This window comes from Eptesicus fuscus, chromosome 16 (assembly GCF_027574615.1).
Source record: "Eptesicus fuscus isolate TK198812 chromosome 16, DD_ASM_mEF_20220401, whole genome shotgun sequence".
NCBI lineage: Eukaryota > Metazoa > Chordata > Mammalia > Chiroptera > Vespertilionidae > Eptesicus > Eptesicus fuscus.
The window spans coordinates 54,429,928-54,451,905 of NC_072488.1; the positions used below are offsets into that span (position 1 = coordinate 54,429,928).

Here is a 21,978-nt window from a genome sequence, read left to right on the forward strand (position 1 = left end):
ACTGAAGAGTTCTGGGTTCGATTCCCGGTCAGGGCACATGCCTGGATTGCAGGCTTGATCCCCAGTAGGGGGCGTGCAGGAAGCAGCCGACCAATGATTCTCTCTCATCATTGATGTTTCTATCTCTCTCTCCCTCTCCATTCCTATCTAAACTCAATAAAAAAATATTTTTAAAAAATCCTCCTCCCTGACTTTATATTAATAACCCAAAGGTAAATGCAGTTTAGAGATATGAGATAATGAAAAAACATCAGAGGCAAATGGTTAGTGTTAAATAACAATAGGTTCTACTACACTAAGATTTTACTGGATTCCCTGGTAAACTAAGCAAGCCAATGAACTATTAAAAACATAATTCTTAACCATCATTACAGGATATTGTGATGAAGATGAGTATTTTCGATCCAATACCTGTATATCTTGATTTAGCTTCCTGTATTAGCATCACCTACTTCTTGGCAAACTTGATAAGGTCTTCCTTGGACAATGTTTCCAGCCTTCCCCTCTTCAGGGAGCCTGCTAGTCAAGCATTCTCTCCACCTTAGATTTCCCTGTCCCAGGGGTGGCTGGTGAAGCCCCCTCCCCACCCCATTCTTGAACAGACCCCCCCGTGGTCACCCGCCCCCTGTGGCCCCTCGGCTCCGCATCCCACAGCCTGGCCACCACCACATGGGTACTCTGTCTGCAGCTGCTATAACAACATTTTTGTAGACACATATCTATCTTATAGCAGAACCCCCACTTTTAAAATACGTTTTATTGATTTTTAGAGAGAGAGGAAGGGGAGAGGGCAAGAGAGAGAGGCTCTGGCCCTGGTTCTGACAAGGGAAACTGTTATTCTTGGAGCCTCAGGTGAGGCTGCAGACACTAAGCATGATCACGGTCTCAGGTCACGTCATGATGCCTGAGACACCTGGCGAGACTGGCGCTAGTACAGGCACTTTGTGGGCTCAAGGCAGCATAACCATAAGGGCAGAGCTGGCAGAGTCTGGGCTCATGATTACCTCCCAAACCCCAAAACCGCAGCCTCTACAGACAGCAGCGCACCAACCCCGGGGAACAGGAGTCTGAACGCGAATCGAGATCTCCATGAACAGTCCGTGGGAGAGCCCGCGAGGAGCCGGTCCCTCCCGGAGCAGCCCCAGAACTGAGGGCCAGCCCCCCGCCCCACCTGCTACCCAGCAGGACCTCAGTGCCCAGCCAGAGGGGGCAGGGCAGAGGGGCTGCGCATACTAGACAAGCTTGTCTCTGCATCTGGGTCTGAAGGTTAGAAACAGCAATTTTTCGAGGACAAAGGTCTGGTTCCTCACGACAGAAGGACATCGCGAGCATCTGGTTTTACAAGCCTCCGGGACAGAGCGCCGGGGAGACCTCGAGAGGCGGGTGACTGACGCGTGACTGGAAGGAGAGGGGGGGGCTCAGGCTACCGGTGCTCGGAGCTGCTGGGCGGCCGCATTTTCTCTCTAGATGTTTCGTTTGGAAAGAGTGAACTTTCATTCTATTTCCATTTTGGCCGAGTCCCATTGCAGGCTTCAAACTTAATTTTCTGGACAGCGAGCAGAGCACAAGGCTTAGCATTGTCTTCTGACCGTGACCTGGCCTCAGTCACAGTGGGTGCAATCATCAACCCCTGGCAAATAAATGCTCCCAATGCCACCAGACATGCCGAAAGCAACAGCAATTCTTTTTCTTCTGTGTTAACTCCTTCAAAGACACACAACCAGCTCTGAGAAAGCCCCGAGGGGCAATTTCTTCTAACCAGGAACTCCTAGCCTCTCTCCTCCTCCTTTCAAGTTTTAAAGCCTTGGAGGAGAATCTCACCTTTCTCGGAGAGGATCACCTTGCGGAGGAGCTGTGACAGAGAGGAAGGCTCCTCTTCTCTCTGCAGACAGCTCCAAAGGATGCGGAAGGGTCTGGATTGCATGCACCCGGGGTTCGCAGAGAATGGGCGACTCTCAGAGACACAGGATCTCCCAGGCCCCTCACATCAAGGCGTGGGAATGGGGGCTTCAATTTTTAAGTTTTCCAGGGTCCTGGCCAGATAGCTCAGTTAGAGCATTGTCCTGACACACCAGAGGTGTGTGTTCGATCCCCGGTCAGGGTACACACAAGAATTAACCAATGAATGCCTAAATAAGTGGAATACAAATCAATGTTTCTTCCCCCCCCCCCTTCCTTTCTCTCTCTAAAAGTCTATAAAGTTAACAACAAAAACCGTCTTCCAGGCTGAACTTGCTGGCTGCCCACAATTAAGAATAAAGAGACAACTGGTAGTTGCAAATGTCAATGCCTGACGATTTGCCAGGGAAAACCAGGGTATTTTTTTTTTTTAAATCAAAGTATGTTGCTTTTTGTTTCATATCCCACACATAAGTGAGATCATACCACAGTTGTCTTTCTCTGTTTGACTTATTTCACTTAGCATAATGCCCTCAAGGTTCATCCACACTGTTGCAAATGGCAGGGTTTCCTTCCTTCCGATGGCTGAGTAGTATTCCCTTGTATACACACAGTGTCTTTCTCCAATCAAACGACAGTATGGTGGTTACCAGAGGGGAGGGGGATGGCGATGTTGAAGAGGAAAGTGCAATTTCACCTCTCAACCATGCTTTCAACGTGTCCAAGCATTCCTGCAGAGGCCATTGCTAACAGCCTTTATAAAAAACAAAAACTAACAAAACAAAACCACAAATGGCATTCTGAGGGCCATCCCATCTTTAAATAGAAAATATAAAACCCACAACCACCATAACCACACACCTCTGTGACTGCAGGCCAGGCCCAGGGCAACCAGAACGTGCTCAGCCAACAGGGGCAGCAGGGGCCACAACACTTCGCGTGGCTGAAGGTCATCAACAGAGCGAACAGTGCCCCACCCTCATGGCTCGGAGACCCTCTTCGGCTAATGTGCACCCACCATCATTCAGATCTGTCCAATCGCTTTGGACTCACTCCACCAAGAGCCTGGAGGCAGGGCTGTCTTTGTGGGGAGTTCTTATGGAACACCATCTCCCAGCCATGGAGAATACCATGGCCGCACCAGCCAGCTTCCTCCACCATTTCCTCTATTTGGGGTTTCTGTTCTTCGTTCAATGATGCATGACTTCATATCAAATTTAGGAGCTGCTTAGAGTGTGGCATTTGAGGCCTTGCACTCTGGACCTACCGCATTTCAGTCTCACATCCTGCTATTCCCACCCCAAATCCTCAGCGACTTCCAGCTCTTGCTTGCCTCTCATTTGGAAGGCCCTGTGAGGCACCTGCCTTTTGCTCCCTCTGTGTGGGATGAAGCAGGACAAGCTGTGAGGACCACGGTGGCATTTCAACAGGGTCAACAATGCTAAAAAGCTACATTAAAAAAAGTCTCAATAGAATAAAAGACACCCCTCTTTCCACCACGGTTACAGGGTGGCTTTACTTTTTACGTTACTGATTTATGAACTGAGACTTTCACAAATGTGTGAATTATTATTTTTTTAAATATGTTTTATTGATTTTTTTACAGAGAGGAAGGGAGAGGGATAGAGAGTTAGAAACATCAATCAGCCGCCTCCTGCACACCCCCCACTGGGGATGTGCCCGCAACCAAGGTACATGCCCTTGACCGGAATCGAACCTGGGACCTTACAGTCCGCAGGCCGATGCTCTATCCACTGAGCCAAACCAGTTCCGGCAATGTGTGAATTATTTAACTGCCCTCCTAGGCCTCCCTTTTCCCACAAATTACAGGGGACTTTCCACTGTATTCATTTCTGTATTATCTGAATTTGGGGTGTTATTTTCAGTTGTAAAAAAATAATCTTGAGAACTGGGTTGATGTGGTGGTCACGGCGGGCTGCCTAGGGGGTTTCCACACCTTCTCTAGGGAACCACAGTTGTGTTCACCCTTCCTCTACCCAGGCAGTGGGCTTGGGAGGCTGGCCCTGCCCATCAGGTACCTCCATCCTCCTCGTCAGTGATTGGTCAGGAACCCTCACTGGAGCCAATCAGGGCAGGGTACTGGCAGCTATCAGAGTCTGTTATTGGCCCAGTAGTAAAAGTTGGCCCCATAAGCCTAAATGGAGGACTCATAGTCCATGTTTCAGGGGGAAGGTGATAGGGGGGCTTTTTTCTGTTTCCTGTCTATTGGTAGACATGGAGAGTGGAACAGGAAGTATCTGTCCTACTCCTCCAAGGAATTTTAAACTTAATATACATTCCTGAAATTTCCTGCTTTTTAACTGTGGATTTTCTGTACAACTTGGAATTCAAAGATGAGAAAACAAACTGTGGTTTAAGGAATATCTCCCTCTCCCTCTGGAGTTTAATATAGATAAATACATATTAATTAGTGTAAAACGTTAGCACACAATCCCTATCTCTCAAGGGCTTGTTTGTTGGACAGTGAGGAAGACAAATAAATAGTCAAAATACCACAGTGGTGCCCTGGCCTGGTGGCTCAGTTGGTTGGCACATCCTCCCATACACTAAAAGGTTGTGGGTTCGATTCCCAGTGAGGGTACATACCTAGGTTGCGGGTTTGATTCCAGTCAATGCGCATGGGAGGCAACCAAGTAACGTTTCTCTCTCACATTGATGTTTCTCTCATTCTCTCTCTCTCTCTCTCTCTCTCTGTCTCTCTCTTTCTCTCTGTCAAATCAATAATAATAAGAAGAGTGTACATCCACACATTAGATTAGTGGGGCGTGCCTGCATGCAGAATAGCAGCTAAGGAGCTTTCCCAAGTGGCTGCTGAAGATGGCAGAGAGGCAGGTCCTGAGCTTGATGGCCAAGACCATCTCCTGGGCACCTGGTGGCCACCATGGCCAGGCAGGTACTGCTGGGCCAGAAGGTGGTGGTTGTGCACTGTGAGGGCATCAACATTTCTGGCAATTTCTACAGAAACCAGTTGAAGTACCTGGCCCTGCCAGTTCCGAGCCCCAGCCACATCTTCCATCAGACCGAGACTGCGTGGGGCCTGCTACTCGGCAAGACCAAGCAGGCCAGGCCGCCCTGGAGAGCCTCGAGGGGTTTGACGGGATCCCGTCACCTACAAGTAAAAGCGAATGGTGGTTCCCGCTGCCCTCAATGTTGTGCTTCTGAAGCCCACACAGAAGGCGGCCTGCCCAGGGCGCCTGGCTCATGAGGCTGGCGGTCAGGCCGCGCTGGAGGAGAAGAGGAAGAAGGCCAAGACCCATGGCCAGGAGGGAAAGCAGTTCATGAGGCTACAGAAACGGGCCCAGAAGAATGTAAAGGAGAACTGACAGATACACAAAGGTCCTCGAGACCCATGGACTCCTGGTCTGAGCCCCATTAAAAAGAAAGAAAAGTTGGAACAAGGAGACATCAATCTGGGGCAATGGGTGAGAGCACGGAGTTCCAAAGGGCAATCTTAGGTCATGATTCCTTTTCCTGAAGTCCCAGAAACTTGTATTTTTATAAACACCATCTCCGTTCTCAAATAACTTATACTTTAGATGGGACAACGAAAGGCTTACATAAATTATATAATAATTTATGTAAGCCTGGCACAAGAGAGCTCACCTTTCTCAGCTAATCCCTACTCAAGAGCAATTACCTTTGCAGCTGGTCAACAGTGTGCAGAAGGATGCACAGAGAATGTGGAGAGTGCAGCTCACAGAAAGGGAAGCGCTCACAGATATGAGCATTTAGGCCTTTCCCAGGAGACAGAGACCGGACGTCTAAAAACCCTATTCAAGAGAGCTGTGAAGAGCCTTGGAGTGGAAAGGGACTTGGGGATGTCTGAAAGCCAGCCAGATCGGGAGGAGAGGGAAGGCCCGAGCAGTGGCTACTGGACACATCCTGCTCCAGCGAAGCACACGTGCTAATGCTGATGAAATGCTGAGTCAGCGGACGGCGGAGGGCAGAAGCGGGGAGGACAGGAAGGCTCCGTGATCAGCAAGACCCCTGAGACACGGTGTCTGCCTAGGCCAAACTGTGTGTTTAACTACGCTCTCTCCATTGACTTCGGTGTCTATATCACTAAGAGTTTGAGGCACTCAGGAGAGACAGATTAAATCAGAACCATGTGAAGAAAAATCAGGATTAGAAAAGGAACGTGTGGATATTATCTAACTCAACTTGGACGGCCACCCTGCTACACAGATGCTGTTACCTACACTGCATTGCTAAGAACACTGGGTCTCAAAACAAGTTCCCTGCCCAAGGTCACCTTGTTCCTAAGTGGCATTTACATTTGATTCTAGGTCAGGAACTTCAGCTCTCTCCTCTCTGCATCGCACTGTCCACCTCTTCTGGCTTCTTCTCCTAGGACAGACTCCCTACCCAGGCAGAGTGCAGGGTCATCAGGAGCTCAGACTCTGAAACGACACTGCTGGGTCCGAGCCCCGACTCCACCCCTTACTCGCCATGGTAACCGTGCACAGGTGCCAGTCTCCTGTCCTCCACTTCCTCAGCCGGGAGATGGGATTAATAACAGTGCCTACATCCCAGGGCTGTTCCGAGGGTTAAATGAGTTTACACGACTAACGCACTTTTACAAGTTACACAGTGCACACTAAACTAGATGAGTTAACTAAACTAGATGTGAACTTGGGCAAGCAGCTTAACCTCCCAGGCCTCATCTGTAAACTGGGGAGAATACAGGGAAATCTCGCAGTCACAATAACTAAATACCACATGGAAAGCACCCATATGTGATTGGTTATCATCACGCTACCTTACTTAAAATCATCTCTTCTTTCATCCAAGGCTGGACGTTACTGGATAATTTAAGCACTCAAATAATCAGTGAAATGAGCATTTAGTAGGTCAAGTGACTTAAAAAAATAAATGTAAATTTAAGAAAAAAATCTCGAAATACAATGTGAAATCATTAAAAAGGAAGACGAAATGCAGGAATGACAGAGGATATTAAAATAAATTCTTCCCCTTCTGTTTTAAGAACATGACACTGACAGCACTGGGGCCTGGTAACCACATGACAGATGTCCTCGAGTTCAGTGAGTGGAATTCCCCTGACCCCGTGACCTCAGTCACAGAAGAATGCTGTGGGCTAGGGGTTGTATTTTAGGCTGGGTTGTCCCTGATTCTGGTTTTAGAGTGCTAAGACTAAGTGCTATTTATAATTTTAATGAACATCTACTTACAATATGTTAGAGATGATACTACTGTTTAAATGTATGTTTGGAAATGTTTCCATTTAAACCACACCAGTGGGATATCTAACCTTGATGCGGTCAGGATCCACATAATGCACTTTTTTCATATCACATTCTTCAGTAGTATAATTTAACTTGAGGATATAAAGGATCCACACTCCAAACACAAGAAGTATGCACCTAGAAAAGAAAAATCAATTAGTTATAATGATGCAGTCACGTGACAATCAAGCGTGATCATGGGAAATAAGTGAAAACCTAACCCAAATTCAGTTTGTCTGCTATGCAGCGTCAAAGTATTGTCTTTACAGGTGACCTCGGGGTGACCCCTTAAGACACTACTTATTCCCTGAGAAGATAAATTAGTCATTTATCTGGACTTTGTTAAGTCCAGGTTACTGGACTTAAGTAATATATTTTTTATTCTTATTTTTTATTGACAGTGAGGTTCTGAGTAGGTCTCTCTCTCTCTCTCTCTCTCTCTAACATATTTTTATTGATTTCAGAGAGGAAGGAATCGAGAGATAGAAACATCAATGATGAGAAAGAACCATTGATCAGCTGCCTCCTGCATGCCCCCTACTGGGGATCAAGCCTACAACTGGGGTATGTGCCCTGACAGGGAATCATGCCATGACCTCCAGGCTTGATGGGTTTTTTTTTGTTTTTTTTTTTAAAGGAAGGGGAAAATGTGTTAAAAGCAGGCCCAGTGTCTACAGCCCTGACCCCCCGGTACTGTAACTCCTGGTCATGAGTCTGTCTTGCCCACACTGTGAGGAGCATGGGGTGCATATCTAGTCTATTCTATTTGCTGCCATGTGGCCTGCACCCAACACAGTGCCAGGCATGTGCAGGCCTCAATAAATATTGGTTAATGACTAAAAGGAGATGGAAAGTGATATAAGTATTTATGGATGTACATTTCCTTTTCTCACCTTTTTAAATCTATGCCTTCTAAATTAGTAAAGTGAGATGTGAAACCAGATTTCAGAGCTCTGTTAGTACATTTAGACATGAAAAAGGGGTAATTTTCAACTTGGTTCAGCTGGTACCATATAAAACTAACAAGTTCCTCCTTTAACAATTCTAACACTTACTAGGATGTAACGGTGACCTGGCTGAGACACCTGTCATCCTTTTTAGCATTCAATATTTAATGTTATTCAAATGCCTTTAGGGGCCTTTAATTAATCATATTTTTGATTAACTTAAATAGCTAAGGGAAAAAGCCCTCTTTTGTTATATAACAGCAGGAAGAGCTGTGCACGGTCAGAGCTGCCCTCGTGGGCATCCGAGCTCAGGTGCAGAGCCTGCGGGCCCCCGGCGGGGCACTGCCCTCTCACCAAGTGCAGTCTGATGCACGAACCCAGGGCACCCGCACGGACGCGCTAATGAGTGTGCCTTTAAGTGATCCTTTGACCAAGTGTGATCAAGAGTAAGAGTCACCGTTAGGGCTCTTATTGAACGGTATTCCCAATTCTACACAGTTGACCCAAACTGGGGGATCTTTGGGCCCAAGGGCTCATACTTACTTGAAAATGTCTTTTAACAACAAGTTGGGTCTTCGCATCTTGTTCTGCGCTCGGGTGTACCATTGCAGGGAGGGTCTTGAGCAATCGTTTCTCTGTTTCGCACAGTGATACTCGCTTGGCATTGCTGTGAAGAGGGAGGAAGAGAGCAGGAGGAGGAAAAAGAGGGACCATTTAGGTGAATGGTATTTTTAAAGAGCCTTTATGTGGGACATCCATACCAAGGACTGCTACTCAGTCATAAAAGGAGTGAACTACTGATACATGCAACAACTTGGGATGAACCTGGAAAGAATTATGCTAAGCCAAAGACTAAGAGGTTACATATTGTACGATTACATTTACACAACGTTCTTGAAATTATAGAAATGGAGAACAGATTAGTGGTTGTCAGGAGTCACATAAGGAATGGTGGGTACGGCTACAAAAAAGCAACATGAAGGAACCTTGTGGTGATGAAAATGTTCTGTAACTTTGCCTGTATCCCAGTTGTGATATGTACTATGGTTCTGCAAGATGCTACCATTGGGGAAAACTGAGTAAAGATTACACAGGACCTAAAAAAAAAAAAGCCCTAGCCGGTTTGGCTAAGTGGATAGAGCATCGGCCTCCAGACCAAAGGGTCCCGGGTTCAATTCCTGTCAAGGGCACATACCTTGGTTGTAGGCTCCTCCCCTGGTTGGGGTTTGTGCAGAAGGCAATCAATCAATGTGTTTATCTCACATCGATGTTTCCCTCTGTCTTTCCCTCTCTCTTCCACTCTCCCTAAAAATTAATAGAAAAATATCCTCGCATGAGGATTAATTGAAAAAAAAAATTACACAGGATCTCACTGTATTATTTCTTACAATTGCGTGTGCATCTACAATTATCCCAAAATAAAAAGTCTAATTTTTTTAAACAAGCCTTTACCTTTTAGAGATACATGTGGAAATATCTATAATAATAAAAGCATAATATGCTAATTAGACTGGACAGCCAAACGACCTTCCGGATGACCTTCAAGGCGAAGCCGGGGTTGCAAGGGCGGAGGGCAGCCACTGCGGCTGTGAGGGCCGAGCCCCTTGCATGAATTTCGTGCATCGGGCCTCTAGTTTATAGATAAACGAACAGAAATGAGATTTGCTTCAAAAAAGTCAGGAAGGGGATAAGTATGTGGTGGGGAAACAAATGACACAAGACTAGCTTTACACTGGTAATTGTTGAAGCTGGGCGATGGGTACATGGGCTCATATAAATCTCAATACTCTCCTACTTTTTTTAAAATCCTTACCAGAAGATCCTCCCTTACCCCGCCCCCACTGATTTTTAGAGAGAGAGTGGAAGGGAGGGAGAAGGGGGAGAGAGAAACATCTATATGAGAGAGGCACACAGACTGTTTGCCTGCTGCAGGTACGTGCCCTTGACCCTTCAGTCAGTGGGCCGACGCTCTAACTACTGAGAAACCGACTAGAGCTCTTATACTTAAAAAAAAATTTTTTTTTAATTCTTCTTTTTAGAGGGGAAGGAGGAGGGGAGGAGGAGGGAGAGGGAGAGGGAGAGAGTTAGTGGAGCAACAAGAGAGAAGGGGCCTGGGTCCCTGGACAATCCCAACGGCAGAGCCGCCATTCCACCCTGGACTGCCTGCCTCCGGACTGTGACATGATGGAGAAACAAACTTCTGTCTTGTTTAAGCAATTGTTAGTTAAATGCAGTGTCAGATCTCAACTAATATAGGCACCTATTGCTATGATAAATTTATATATCAATTTAAGAAATGTCCTTACTATACTGAGTCTCTCAGCCAGGAGGAAGTTCTCATTATTCACTTCATTTTCCCCATTAGGGTTGTGCCATTTTGTTTGGGGGGAAAAAATGATCAAACTGACATTCAAGTATTTAATTTTTTATTAGTATAAACAACCTCTCCCTCAACACCAATTCTGTGTAGCACTAGAGGGTAAGAATTTTCAAAGGTATATATGATTCTACTTGAGCAGTTTCAGAAAAATGGTGCCCAGGACTTCACTAGTAAACCCTTGCTGAAGAACCTACTGAATTCTTTTTTTTTTTTTTAATATATATATTTTATCGATTTTTTACAGAGAGGAAGGGAGAGGGAGAGTTAGAAACATTGATGAGAGAGAAACATCAGTCAGCTGCCTCCTGCACCCCACCCCACCCCACCCCCACTGGGGATGTGTCTGCAACCAAGGTACATGCCCTTGACCGGAATCGAACCTGGGACCCTTGAGTCCACAGGCTGACACTCTATCCACTGAGCCAAACAGGGTAGGGCCCTACTGAATTCTTAAATGAGAAGTTAGAACAACTGAGACCCTGGAAGGCTGTTAAACACCGCAGCGTTGTGGTTGCTGACATACATGGTCAGCCAAGTGGAGCTCCAGAGAGCAAGGCTGACGTGGTTCCAGAAAGAACCCGGGCTCCACTTCTGCCTACGGTGGTGCCCGTGGCTCTCTCCTCCGCCCCTCAGGCTGTAAACCTGTAAACGACATGTCCCAGACCCTCGCTGGCCAGCTGGCTGCTGTGAAGCTGTGCTGTGGCACGGACATCCTGGAGGAAGACTGGAAGACACGAGGCAAGAAGCAGCCTTTCCACCCCCCGGACTTGGTGGCGCTTCTGATGGGGCGGCCACAGTAGCGGGCGAGGAGGCTGAACCTGCGACTCCAGCAGGGGTGGTGGGCACCTGGCACCCTCGGTTCCTACTGGACACAAGCCAAGGCACGTCCGGGAGTTCTCCGATATATGTGCGCGGCAGCCCAGGGTGGCAGCAGCTTTTCGGTCGGGGCTAACACTTCCTTCTCGCTTCGGCGGCTGCAGGCCTGCCAGCGTCTGTGTCATCAATGCCCCGCAGGAGAGCCCTCTCTGCCCTAAGTGTCTGTGTGGTTTCTGGTTTCCTGCTGGGCATGACTGGTACATCAGGTGATCCTCCTCTGCACTTTCAGGAAGTGACTCGAGCAAGGAAAGGAGGGGCTCTGGGGGTGACAGGAGGGTCTACAGTCCTGAACACCACCCTCTTCTCACCATCACTGCCATGTAACATGCTAAAAGAAGTTGTGGGTTTTGGGGTTTGTTTTGTGTTCCTGATCACACTGCAGAGGATCTCAGGAGAGTGCAGGATCTGTAGCCTGACACTGGGCTCAGCTCCTCCACCTACCAGCTGTGAAGCGCTGAGCGAGTGACTGACTCTTGCAGCTCAGTTTCCTCGTCTGTGCAATGGGTGTAACATTACCTACCGCAGAGCATGGACTATGGGGAGCAGTGGTGGCGCATAACCAGCTCTGCCTAAGTGGTGGCTGTGGCTATTACCGTACAGAAAGGGAAGTTAAAGGCAGCGCCCAGCTCTGTTTTTTCCAACGCATCTGACAGGACTTGAAGGCACTTGCCTCTGCAGTTACAGGCGTGGCTCTGGCCCTGTGGCAGGGTCCTCTCTCCAGCCCACTCCATTTCCTTTCCGGGGTCTCTCTGGAGAGGCAGCCTCCTCCCAAGCCGCTCAAGCACTCAGCCTAGGTCAGGTCTCGGTCAGCATCCTCTCCCCCCGCTAACCCCTTTCTAAACGTTGGGCTTCCTCCACCGGCCTCTTCTCCCCAGCGTCAGCGCTGATGGCCTGAGTCTTGTCTTCCTTCATGTCGTCTGCGCACCACGCCTGGGATGCCTGGGACACGCTTCCAATTCTTATCAAGGCCCGATGAAGACGAGTAAGGGCGAGGCCCCGCCTTCCAGTCCATGTGTAGCACTAGCACTGACATTTTCAAAATTAAGAATTAACTATTTAATGCCCAACCGGCGTGGCTCAGTGGTTGATTATCAACCTATGATTATCAACCTACGACCCAGAATCTTCAACTCCCACACGCGCATCTTTTCTTTTTAAAAAAAATATATTTTATTGATATTTTACAGAGAGGAAGGGAGAGGGATAGAGAGCCAGAAACATCAATGAGAGAGAAACATCGATCAGCCGCCTCCTGCACATTCCCTACTGGGTATGTGCCCGCAACCAAAGTACATGCCCTTGACCGGAATCGAACCTGGGACCCTTGCGTCCGCAGGCAGACGCTCTATCCACGGAGCCAAACCAGTTAGGGCAGACTTGTCTTGTTTTTTATTACCTTAACGGTTGTGAGAAGTACTAGTCAGGTACTTTGGAAAATGTACTTCACCTGGGCTTTGTTGCATGTCTTTCTCGTGAGTCTACTGGGATTATGGGTTTTGGGAAAGAAGCCCACAGAGGTGAAGTTCATTCAAAGGCACCTGACTCCTCCTTGTTGCTGTTGTCCTTGATCACCTGGTTGAGGTTGTGTTTGGCAGGAGTCTCCATGTGAAGTTACTCTTCTCCCCCTTCCCCTTCTGCGCTCTTTGGATGGAAGTCACTATGCACATCCTACACTCAGGGTTGGGGAGACATGCTCTATCTTGTGAAGGGTGTATTGTCTACAGAAATTATCTGAAATTCTTTGCTTGGGAAATCTGTCTGTTTAATTAATCACTTATTTATATCAGTATGGCCTCATAGATTTTTTTTTTAAACTTTGAGTTGTAATCCAATACTACTTTCTTTTCTTTTTAAATTCTTTCTTTTAATTACTTTATTGATTAAGGTATCACATATTTGTCATCAACCCCCCCCCCATTCCCTTCCCAACCCCCCCACACACACGTGCCCCCCTCCCCCTGCACACGCGCATCTTATCACTACAGGGTCCCGGTTTCCATCCTCAGCACAATGTTCTCTTTGTCCCACACTATTCACTAAGGATTTAATCACTTGCCTTTCATGCTCCTCCTCCAGGGAGTGCACCTCCGAGTCCATATCTCTAGGCAGACCCCTCACCCCAGCTCAGACCTGTGTCTCTATCGCCCTGCCTACTATCTTCATCTCAGACCAAGTAGCACCTGACATCTTCCTCTATCCCTCGCTGCACCTTCCCCTCAGCCATCCACGCCGAAAACCTGCAGGCTAACCCCAGTCTTCCCTCTTTCATTCCCAGCCCCAGTTAATCCCCAGGGCCTCTCAATCATACCTTCTTGGATGTCCCATGCCCACTGACATTCCCCTAGTGGAGGTCACTTACCTGGCTCCCCACCTCAATGCTGTCCCCTCAAAGCCGTCTTTCTGAAATATATTATCCGGTTGGTAGTTTCCAGCTCATCTCAGGTCCTAGGACTCCAGGTGACAAACCTGTCTGTCACACTCTAGCCTCAAAGTTACCGTGGGAATCCTGGACGTGCCCGAGTATTGCCTCCATGCCCTGGCACAGGACCTGCAGTCCCAGTGGGAATCCCTTCAACCATCTGCCTGGTGAACTACTTTTCATCCTTAAACACCTTCCTCTGTGAAGACCATTTTTCTATACCACAGCTGTCGCTGGGCACTCGCTCGCTATATGTGTACCACAGAGAACTGGATTTTCTGTTAACATTTTAGGTCTCCTCTATCTTTCCACAAGCACCTGGTGGCTGAGCTGCCGGGCCAGAACTTTGTTCGTCTTTGGATCTCCAACGTCTAGGACAGGGTGCAGCACATATCAGACCCTTAAGAAACATCTCCCATTGAACGGAATGTGTATTGTAAGCCTATTGCCTGTCATCAGATACGATACCCACCCCCCAAGTCCCCAAAATGTATTTTCTCAATTATATTTAAGATGAAAACTGAAGTTGAATGTTAATGGAGTCAGAGCTGCCATCCCAGAGAAACTGCCTCAAATCTTAGAATGTTAAAATTGGGCAAAATAACCTTGGGACTGGGCCTAAAGCAGCACGGTATTCCACACTACTGTTTTGACTAAGAGACTTTATTCTTTATTCTTTATAATAGCGAAGAATAAAGCATGTGCTCTACTGAAACATCTAAAATACCCTACAAGAAAGAATCTGTGGGTAAATTATGGTACAAACCATATGGAATACGTCATAGTCCCTAAAGGCCTGGCCACACGAAACTAGCGTCTCAGGAATCATACATTTGAGCCTCTTCCACTCAGACTGCCAGGGTGAGAGCCTCCACACCATTGCTTCACTAACCATCTTTAAGCAGAAGAGACCTGGGGTTCAGAATTACGTATTTCCACTTGCACATAAAAATGTAACCGGTTCTTCTTAGATGCTTGCACGCCTGAAGAAGACACAATTCTTATCAAGGCCCGATGAAGACGGGTAAGGGCGAGGCCCCGCCTTCCAGTCCATGTGTGGCTCAGTGGTTGATTATCAACCTATGAACCAGGAGGTTCGATTCCGGTCAGGGTACATGCCTGGGTTGTGGGCTCAATTCCCAGTGGCGGGGGGGTGGGGGACGTGTATGTGCAGGAGGCAGCCAATCAATGACTCTCTCTCATCACTGATATTTCTATTTCCCTCTCCCTTTGCCTTCTCTCTGAAGTCAATAATATGTTTTAACATACACAAAAAAGAATTAACCATTCAAGACAAGAGTAGAGTAGACACCACAAAGCGGTACACGATGAATTGCCAAATTTACTGTACACACCCTTACTAGTGCAAGGGTAGGCATGGCATTAACATTTGGAGGGAGGAATAAGCCTACACATGGTATCACTAAGCCTTAAAAACAACTACTTCATTGGCTTGCTAGCTGCATTTAACCTGCCAAAGGCCACACATGACTAAGGAGCTGAGAATTCCAACCCACAGCCATCCACCTCCAAGGCCATGCCCTTCCACCTGTAGGTGCTTAGGAAAGGTAGGTCTTAGAACAGGTGGGTATACATATATGTGAAGGGATTTTTTTGTTTGTTTTGCTTTTAATAATGAAGGCATGCCAAGGTATCGATCATTGTAGGAGTTTATCTGTGCATTATAGGATGTTTAGCAACAGCCCTGACCTCTGTCCATGGGATACCACTAGACTCTCTGGTCCTCCCCATCTCTCCCAGTTGTGACAATCCAAAGTGTTTCCAGATATTGACAAATGTCCCCTAGGGGGCGAAATTACCCTGACTTGACCCATTGGGACAAAGTCATCTATATATATAAAAGGCTAATATGCAAAGTGTCCCCTCGAGAGTTTGACCAGGAGACCGGGGGTTCGATTGATCGCTATGATGTGTGCTGACCACTGGGGGGGGGGGGTGGCGCGGAATGAAGGAAGGCGGCAGCCAGAAGGCCCCAATCAGCCCTGATAGCCGGCCAGGCCTAGGGACCCTACCCGTGCACGAATTTCATGCACCAGGCCTCTATTGTATATATTAAAATCCCAACATTGCCATATTTTTAAAGTATTAAAAGTGTGAAAAAATAACAGAAACAGAGCCACTTTAAAAATGGAGTCAGAGCTGCCATCCCAGAGAAACTGCCTCAAATCTTAGAATGTTAAAATTGGGCAAAATAACCTTGGGACTGGGCCTAAAGCAGCACGGTATTCCACACTACTGTTTTGACTAAGAGACTAAAGATCAAAGACATTCTTTAGAATTAGCATCACTAAGCTAGCTAATCTACACCTACAGATATTCCTTCTTTCTATTCTTTTAATTATTCCCCTTCCCTTTCTCATAAATACCTCTTGCCATCACCTAACAAAACACTATTTGGGTTTCTGCCTGAATCAGCACTTCGGGAGTGAGTATTCCTTTGGATCTCAAATGAACGCTTGTTGCCTCTCATTTTGGCCTTCTACTTACAGGTTAACAAAGGTAATTAAACCTAATGCAAAAACTGAAAACCAAAGACTGTGGGTTAAAACCTGATGATACCTGAGCTTCAGTATCTAACCAGGAGCCAACAGACACGCACAGGCCTGCATTCACACGCCACCTGCCAGGTAGAGTTCACAGGTGTGCAGGGGTGGAAGGACAACAACATTCCTGGATCCATGTAACTCAAGAAGAGCCCCTTTATCCCATTCCTCTTCCACCACCTAAGGGGAGTGGGGGGGGGGAAGTGGGGGGAACACACTATTTCTCCCTGTTTCCACTGAGTAGGCAGTGTCTCATTCATCTTTTAAGACTGTGGAATTTCACCCATGATATCAAAATCATCAAGTGCTGGCCAGAGCACTGGCTGAGACCACACCCAGTCGGTTCTGATACCTTATTCACCTACCAACGCCTCCGCGGAGGTCTCAGCCAGTGATTCTCCAGTCTGACCACACACCAAGAATCACTGGAGGAGGCTGTGATGTACTCAGATTCCCAGACCTCATCCTCAGAATCTCCCACCTAGTAGGACCAGGTAAGGACACGAAATGAGCAATGTGAGCAGGTTTCTCCCAGGGTTATGTGGGTGCAGCACTTAGAGTAACCCTGCTCTCCAGCCAGCTTCTCGCAGCTATACTTACAACAGATTTTAGCCTAAAGATTTTCAGGTCCTACCTACCATGCAACATGATGAGGACCTGTTTCCTGCAACTAGAAATAAGAGTGTTGCTCTGTGAACGCACAGTCTACGTTCCACTAATTTTGGCCACCAACCAAGATGCAAGAAGCACTTCAATGATTCTGAGGTATGCTGTTTAATTTACTTGTAATCAACCAGTATTCCTCTAATGTTGAGAATACATCATTACTAACATTCAGCTGCCTGCTTTTCACACGTTTAAAAGTGTTACGGCACCCTGACCGGTGTGGCTCACGAGTTTGATACCTGGTCGGGGTGTGTACAAGCAGCAACCCATAGATGTATCTCTCTCACATCGATGTTTCTCTCTCCCTCCCTTCCTCTCTCAAATCAATTTTTTTTTAAGTGTCAAGACAATCCTGAGTCCTCGGAATAAAACGCACTCTCCAAAACTAGACCATGCCCAGAACTACAGATGGTATTGCTAAGATTTCACTGAAGTGGCAAAGATGTTAAGATGGCAGCAACCCGTGCAGGGTCAAATCCAGAGCCATCTCCCCTCCCCACCTTTCTTACACTCTCTTCCTCCTCACTCCACTTCAGCCTAGCAGGCTTCCTTCCTACTGCTCCTCACACCAACATCCCCCCTTCCCATCTCAGGCCTCCACCTGTTTCCTTTGCCTCTGTCAGCATTTTTATTTTGGTCTTTGTTGAAAAGTCACCTTCCTTGACCACCCTCTGTAAAACAGCATTCCAACCCCCCAAGCCCTGTTCCTCACTTCCCTTCTTTACTTCTGAGCACTCACTGCTACTCAGACACATGTGCCTACTGTCTGTTCTCCCCACTAGAAGATTTCTAGAGAAGGAACCTAGAACAGCGCCTACCACGTAAAATGCACTTAAGAAATACTTGTTGGCCAAAACCGGTTTGGCTCAGTGGATAGAGCATTGGTCTGCGGACTGGAAGGTCCCAGGTTCGATTCCGGTCAAGGGCATGTACATTGGTTGCGGGCACATCCCCCGGTGGGGTGTGTGCAGGAGGCAGCTGGTCGATGTCTCTCTCTCATCGATGTTTCTAGCTCTCTGTCCCTCTCCCTTCCTCTCTGTGAAAAATCAATAAAAAAAAATTTTAAAAAGAAATACTTGTTGAAGGAATGAACTGAAGAATGAATGAATGAATGAATGAATGAATGCACTGACCAATGGCCTGCACCTAGATCCCCACAGAAAAGCTAATCCAAATTGAGTGGGTCCTAACAAGAGGCAGACGTGAAGACAGAACCTTTCTAGGGACGCAGATATCACAACTACTGGGTGTATATGGAGTGTCTACAGTATGCCCCGCACATGGAGAACAGGGATACGGATCCTTTTTCAAACAAGAATCACTGTGTGTACGTTGAAGAAGGAGATAAATGAAATCAAATGACTGTCCCTCCCACCACCACGGGGGTGGCAGCGGGAGCAACAGAACAAATGGATCCATTGTTACTTCCTTTTCTTTTTCCCAATTTATTTAGCAAGAGAGAGGAAGGGAGGGGGAGGGAGAGAGAGAGAGAAAGAGAAACATTGATTTGTTGTTTCACTTTATTTATGTATTCATTGATTAATTCTTGTATTGAAGGGGAAAATAAGACATTTGGGGGGGGCTAGCTATCTGAATCTGTGCCAGTAACCTGCCTTCTGACGTACACCCTTGCTTGCCGATAAATGTACGCTCTTGCTTGCCAATAAACTCCATTCTTATAAAATTCCTTATCTGTGATGCCTGTCCTGCCTTGCGAAACCTGTTTCCTGGAATACTCCCATTTTACAGAGGCCATAAACCATAAACCATATACAATCCCCAGAGGGGCTGGCAGGCCTCTGGGTGTGGTCTCACTTCCCCACCCCAACTCTCGGGGAGGGTGGGGGGCCTGCAAAGCCCACGAAGAATCCAGAAGCCTGACCCATATTTTGGGGACAGAGGAACTAAGAGTATAAAGGGAAAGCTTCGTCCACATCCATCACTCAGGGTTTGGAGACTCACTCCCCTGAGTCACGGCACTAGTGCAATCTGCAGTCAAGGCAACTTTTCTAATTTTCTCTGAGTGCCCGGCTGATTAATTCTCCCCCGCCGACTGGCAGCTTATCTGCAACAGTACGTGCTCTTGAAACCAAAATGTGGGGTGTTTTGAGTCAGGATTTGTTGTCTTGAAAAACGGAAGAACGGATTGGAGGACAAAGATGGTTAGCGGGAGCAACGTTTATTGAGAGAAGCCAGTCCTGGAAAAGTGCAGCTGGGGTTCCAGGAGCAGCCAGTGTCCAGAGCTTCGGGTCCATGTTGCAGGTGAGTGTAGTTCAGCATCCAAGTGAATTAAAGTTTATTAGTCCACGTGTAGAGTCCCACATGGCCATCAGCCACGTGGGCACAGGGGAGCTTCCCCCTCCGCAGGAGCCCGGGACCTAGCACACTGGGGGGAGAAAGCATGTGCATATATATGCTAGCTTTTGATTGGTTCCTTCAAATAATTCTGCCTTCATAACATCATGCCTCACTGCCTTGTGGTTGGTTATCTGCAAGCTGCTTGTCTTAGCAACACTTTAAAGTTCACAGCTCCCAGGCACGCCCTTCTTTCCCCGCCCAAATGGGTTGCCTTAGTAACTTCCACCAGCTGAGTTCTACTTCCCCCTCCCAAGGTCCCAACCCTGTCTACCTAGCTTCCTTCTGTTTCCTCACCCGGACCAAAGATGGAACCTCCAACCTTGGCATATGAGGATGATGCTCTAACCAACTGAGCTACCCATCTAGGGCATTATTTTGTTTTTTTAAGAGAAGAGGAAAGAGGAAATATACTCACTGCCCGCTGTTGGCTATCTGACTAGGGCCAAGTCACCTCTGAGGATGTTCGCTAACACGTAAAGAGCAGGGTTGGGTGAGAACACTTGTATCGCCCCTTCCTCCACTAAAATCGAGTTTCACGTACCTACTTTTCAAAGAACAGGAAACATAAAACTTAGCTTATTCCGTGGATGCTAACACTTGATGGCCATTTAGGAGTCAGAAACAGGAAGCTGGAGTAAGTAGAAGAAGATAGATTTAAAACGATTAAAGGGAAGACACAAGAGAGGAGAGAGTGGAGGGTGTGTGTGTGTGTGTGTGTGTGTGTGTGTGTGTGTGTGTGTGAAGGACAGGACTTCCTGGGAAAGAAGAGCTGGAAGGGAAAGAGAAAGGAGGAACAGAAGTGTTGCCACCATGCTTACCCTACTCTGTTCCCTGAGGTGACAAGTTCAGAGGAACTCCTCTCTTTGCAAATTCAGATAAGCAGACCCACCCACAACCAACCTCAGCCCCCAGCTTACAGCTACCCTCCTAAATCCAAGAACTGCCCCTGCTACCCCGACCCCACAGGAGAGATTCCAGCCAGAGCACAGAAGGTTGCCCTCACCTGGATAAAAATGAACTGGGGGCTGGAATGGGACACCCCCCCCCCCATGCAGAACATTGTACCTGCAGGATTTCTACCACAACATACAATATGAGGGTCTGTCAGGCAGGAGAGGGGGCCATCTTTAACTGGCCAATGCCAAGCTCTGGGTAAAACGCACCCGCTGAGGCCCGGGGCCGTATTTGCTGGCAAGGGCTCTTCCAAAGCACCTTGGTGTGGACGAATAAAAGGGGTTCTTTGGACAGTAACCTCAAAGGTGATCTGATCATAAATTCCTAACTGGGCAGGTCATGGTGGTTAGTCACACCCCAGGCCTGTAAGTTCTTCAGTGAAAGGTTTTAAGCCAACCCAGCCCATTGTTCCTGTGCGTCTAGGTTAACACACTTTTGAAATATCAGAAGTAATAACCCTCTAAGGGGGTGTCCACCCTCAAGAGAGCATATAGTTTTGTTAACTATCCTGGAATCCAATCCCTGCCTTGCTTTCTCCAATTGTCCTTGTGTCCCCTCCTTAATTTCAAATGCATAAAAGAAGCTGCAAAACTGTTAATCTCCAGAGCATTTGAGATCTTGCTTCCTGGCCTGCATTGTCAGTTTGGCTCAAGTAAAACTCATAAAAATTCTCTACAGGTCCGGACGTTTCTTACATTGGCACTGGTGAAGTACACCGAATTCATGCACGAACACCCTCAACTGCATCTGAAAGTCACATTCTGCCTGGGACGCTGCTTTCACAGGACAGTTGTAGGCCTCGTCTAAACCAGGTCAGTGTGTGGCTCAGAGATGGTTGATCTGAGGACAACCAGCAGGAGTGAAGTCTCGAACTGAAGGAAGAAACCTTCCTGTCAGCTGAAGCCGCACTGTCAGTGGTTGTCCGCCTGCTTTCTGCCGATGCCAGGGGAAGCAAAGCCCGTAGGAAGAGAGCTCGGGTTGTGGGAAATGACTGCAGAACCGACCACCGGAAGGGCAGGCACTGAGAGGCCCCACCGAGGCCCTGATGCTAGACTGGCTGCAGCACCATGACCCGGAGGCTTCTGAGCTTTTAAACTTCATTTTTTGACAAAACCTCACACTTATGGAAAGATTGCAAGAAGAGTACAAAGAATTCCTTTACTAGTATACCCTTTACCCAGACTCCCCAACTGTTAACAATCATCACATTTGCCCCGTTACCATGTTCTGTACAGTATATAACCCACATATCACTTTATTATTTTAAATATATTTTTATTAATTTTTAGAGAGAGAGGAAGAAGCATAGAAAGATAGAAACACTGATGACAGAGAAACATCATCCATCAGCTGCCTCCTGCACGCCCCCTACTGGGGATCTAGCTCCCAATACCAGCATATGCTCTGACCAGGAATGGAACGAACAACCCTTAGGTTTCTGGGTCGACGCTCAACTGCTGAGCCACACCAGCCAGGTCACGCATTACTTTTTTAACCGTTTGAAAGTAAGCCGAAGACATGATATTTACACCTGCGTATTTTAGCATTCCCTTATACAATAACCACAGGCTATTGTTATAAATAAAAATCGGGAAATTACTTCTCCTTCAGGGGTGTTATCTACTCTAAAGACCTTACACAAATGCCCCTA

General features: G+C 47.3%; 1 protein-coding gene and 1 pseudogene across 4 annotated transcripts in view; one reads left to right on the top strand and one right to left on the bottom strand.

Annotated features, from left to right (window-relative positions):
* ST3GAL5 (ST3 beta-galactoside alpha-2,3-sialyltransferase 5) overlaps positions 1–21,978 on the bottom strand; it is a 44,374-nt gene that overhangs the window by 13,325 nt on the left and 9,071 nt on the right. For 2 of the 4 annotated variants that reach the window (XM_054728112.1, XM_054728113.1), the window contains exons 2-3: positions 8,654–8,777; positions 7,190–7,301 (exon numbers count right to left, since the gene is read on the bottom strand). In XM_054728112.1, coding sequence (XP_054584087.1) covers positions 7,190–7,301; positions 8,654–8,775 — 234 coding nt within the window. In that variant the 5' untranslated portion in view covers positions 8,776–8,777. Of the gene's footprint in view, positions 1–7,189; positions 7,302–8,653; positions 8,778–9,305; positions 9,416–21,978 lie in introns of those variants that run through there. The other 2 variants (XM_054728111.1, XM_054728114.1) reach the window with 2 other exon arrangements.
* Positions 4,738–5,286, top strand: LOC103299051 (60S ribosomal protein L13a-like; annotated as a pseudogene).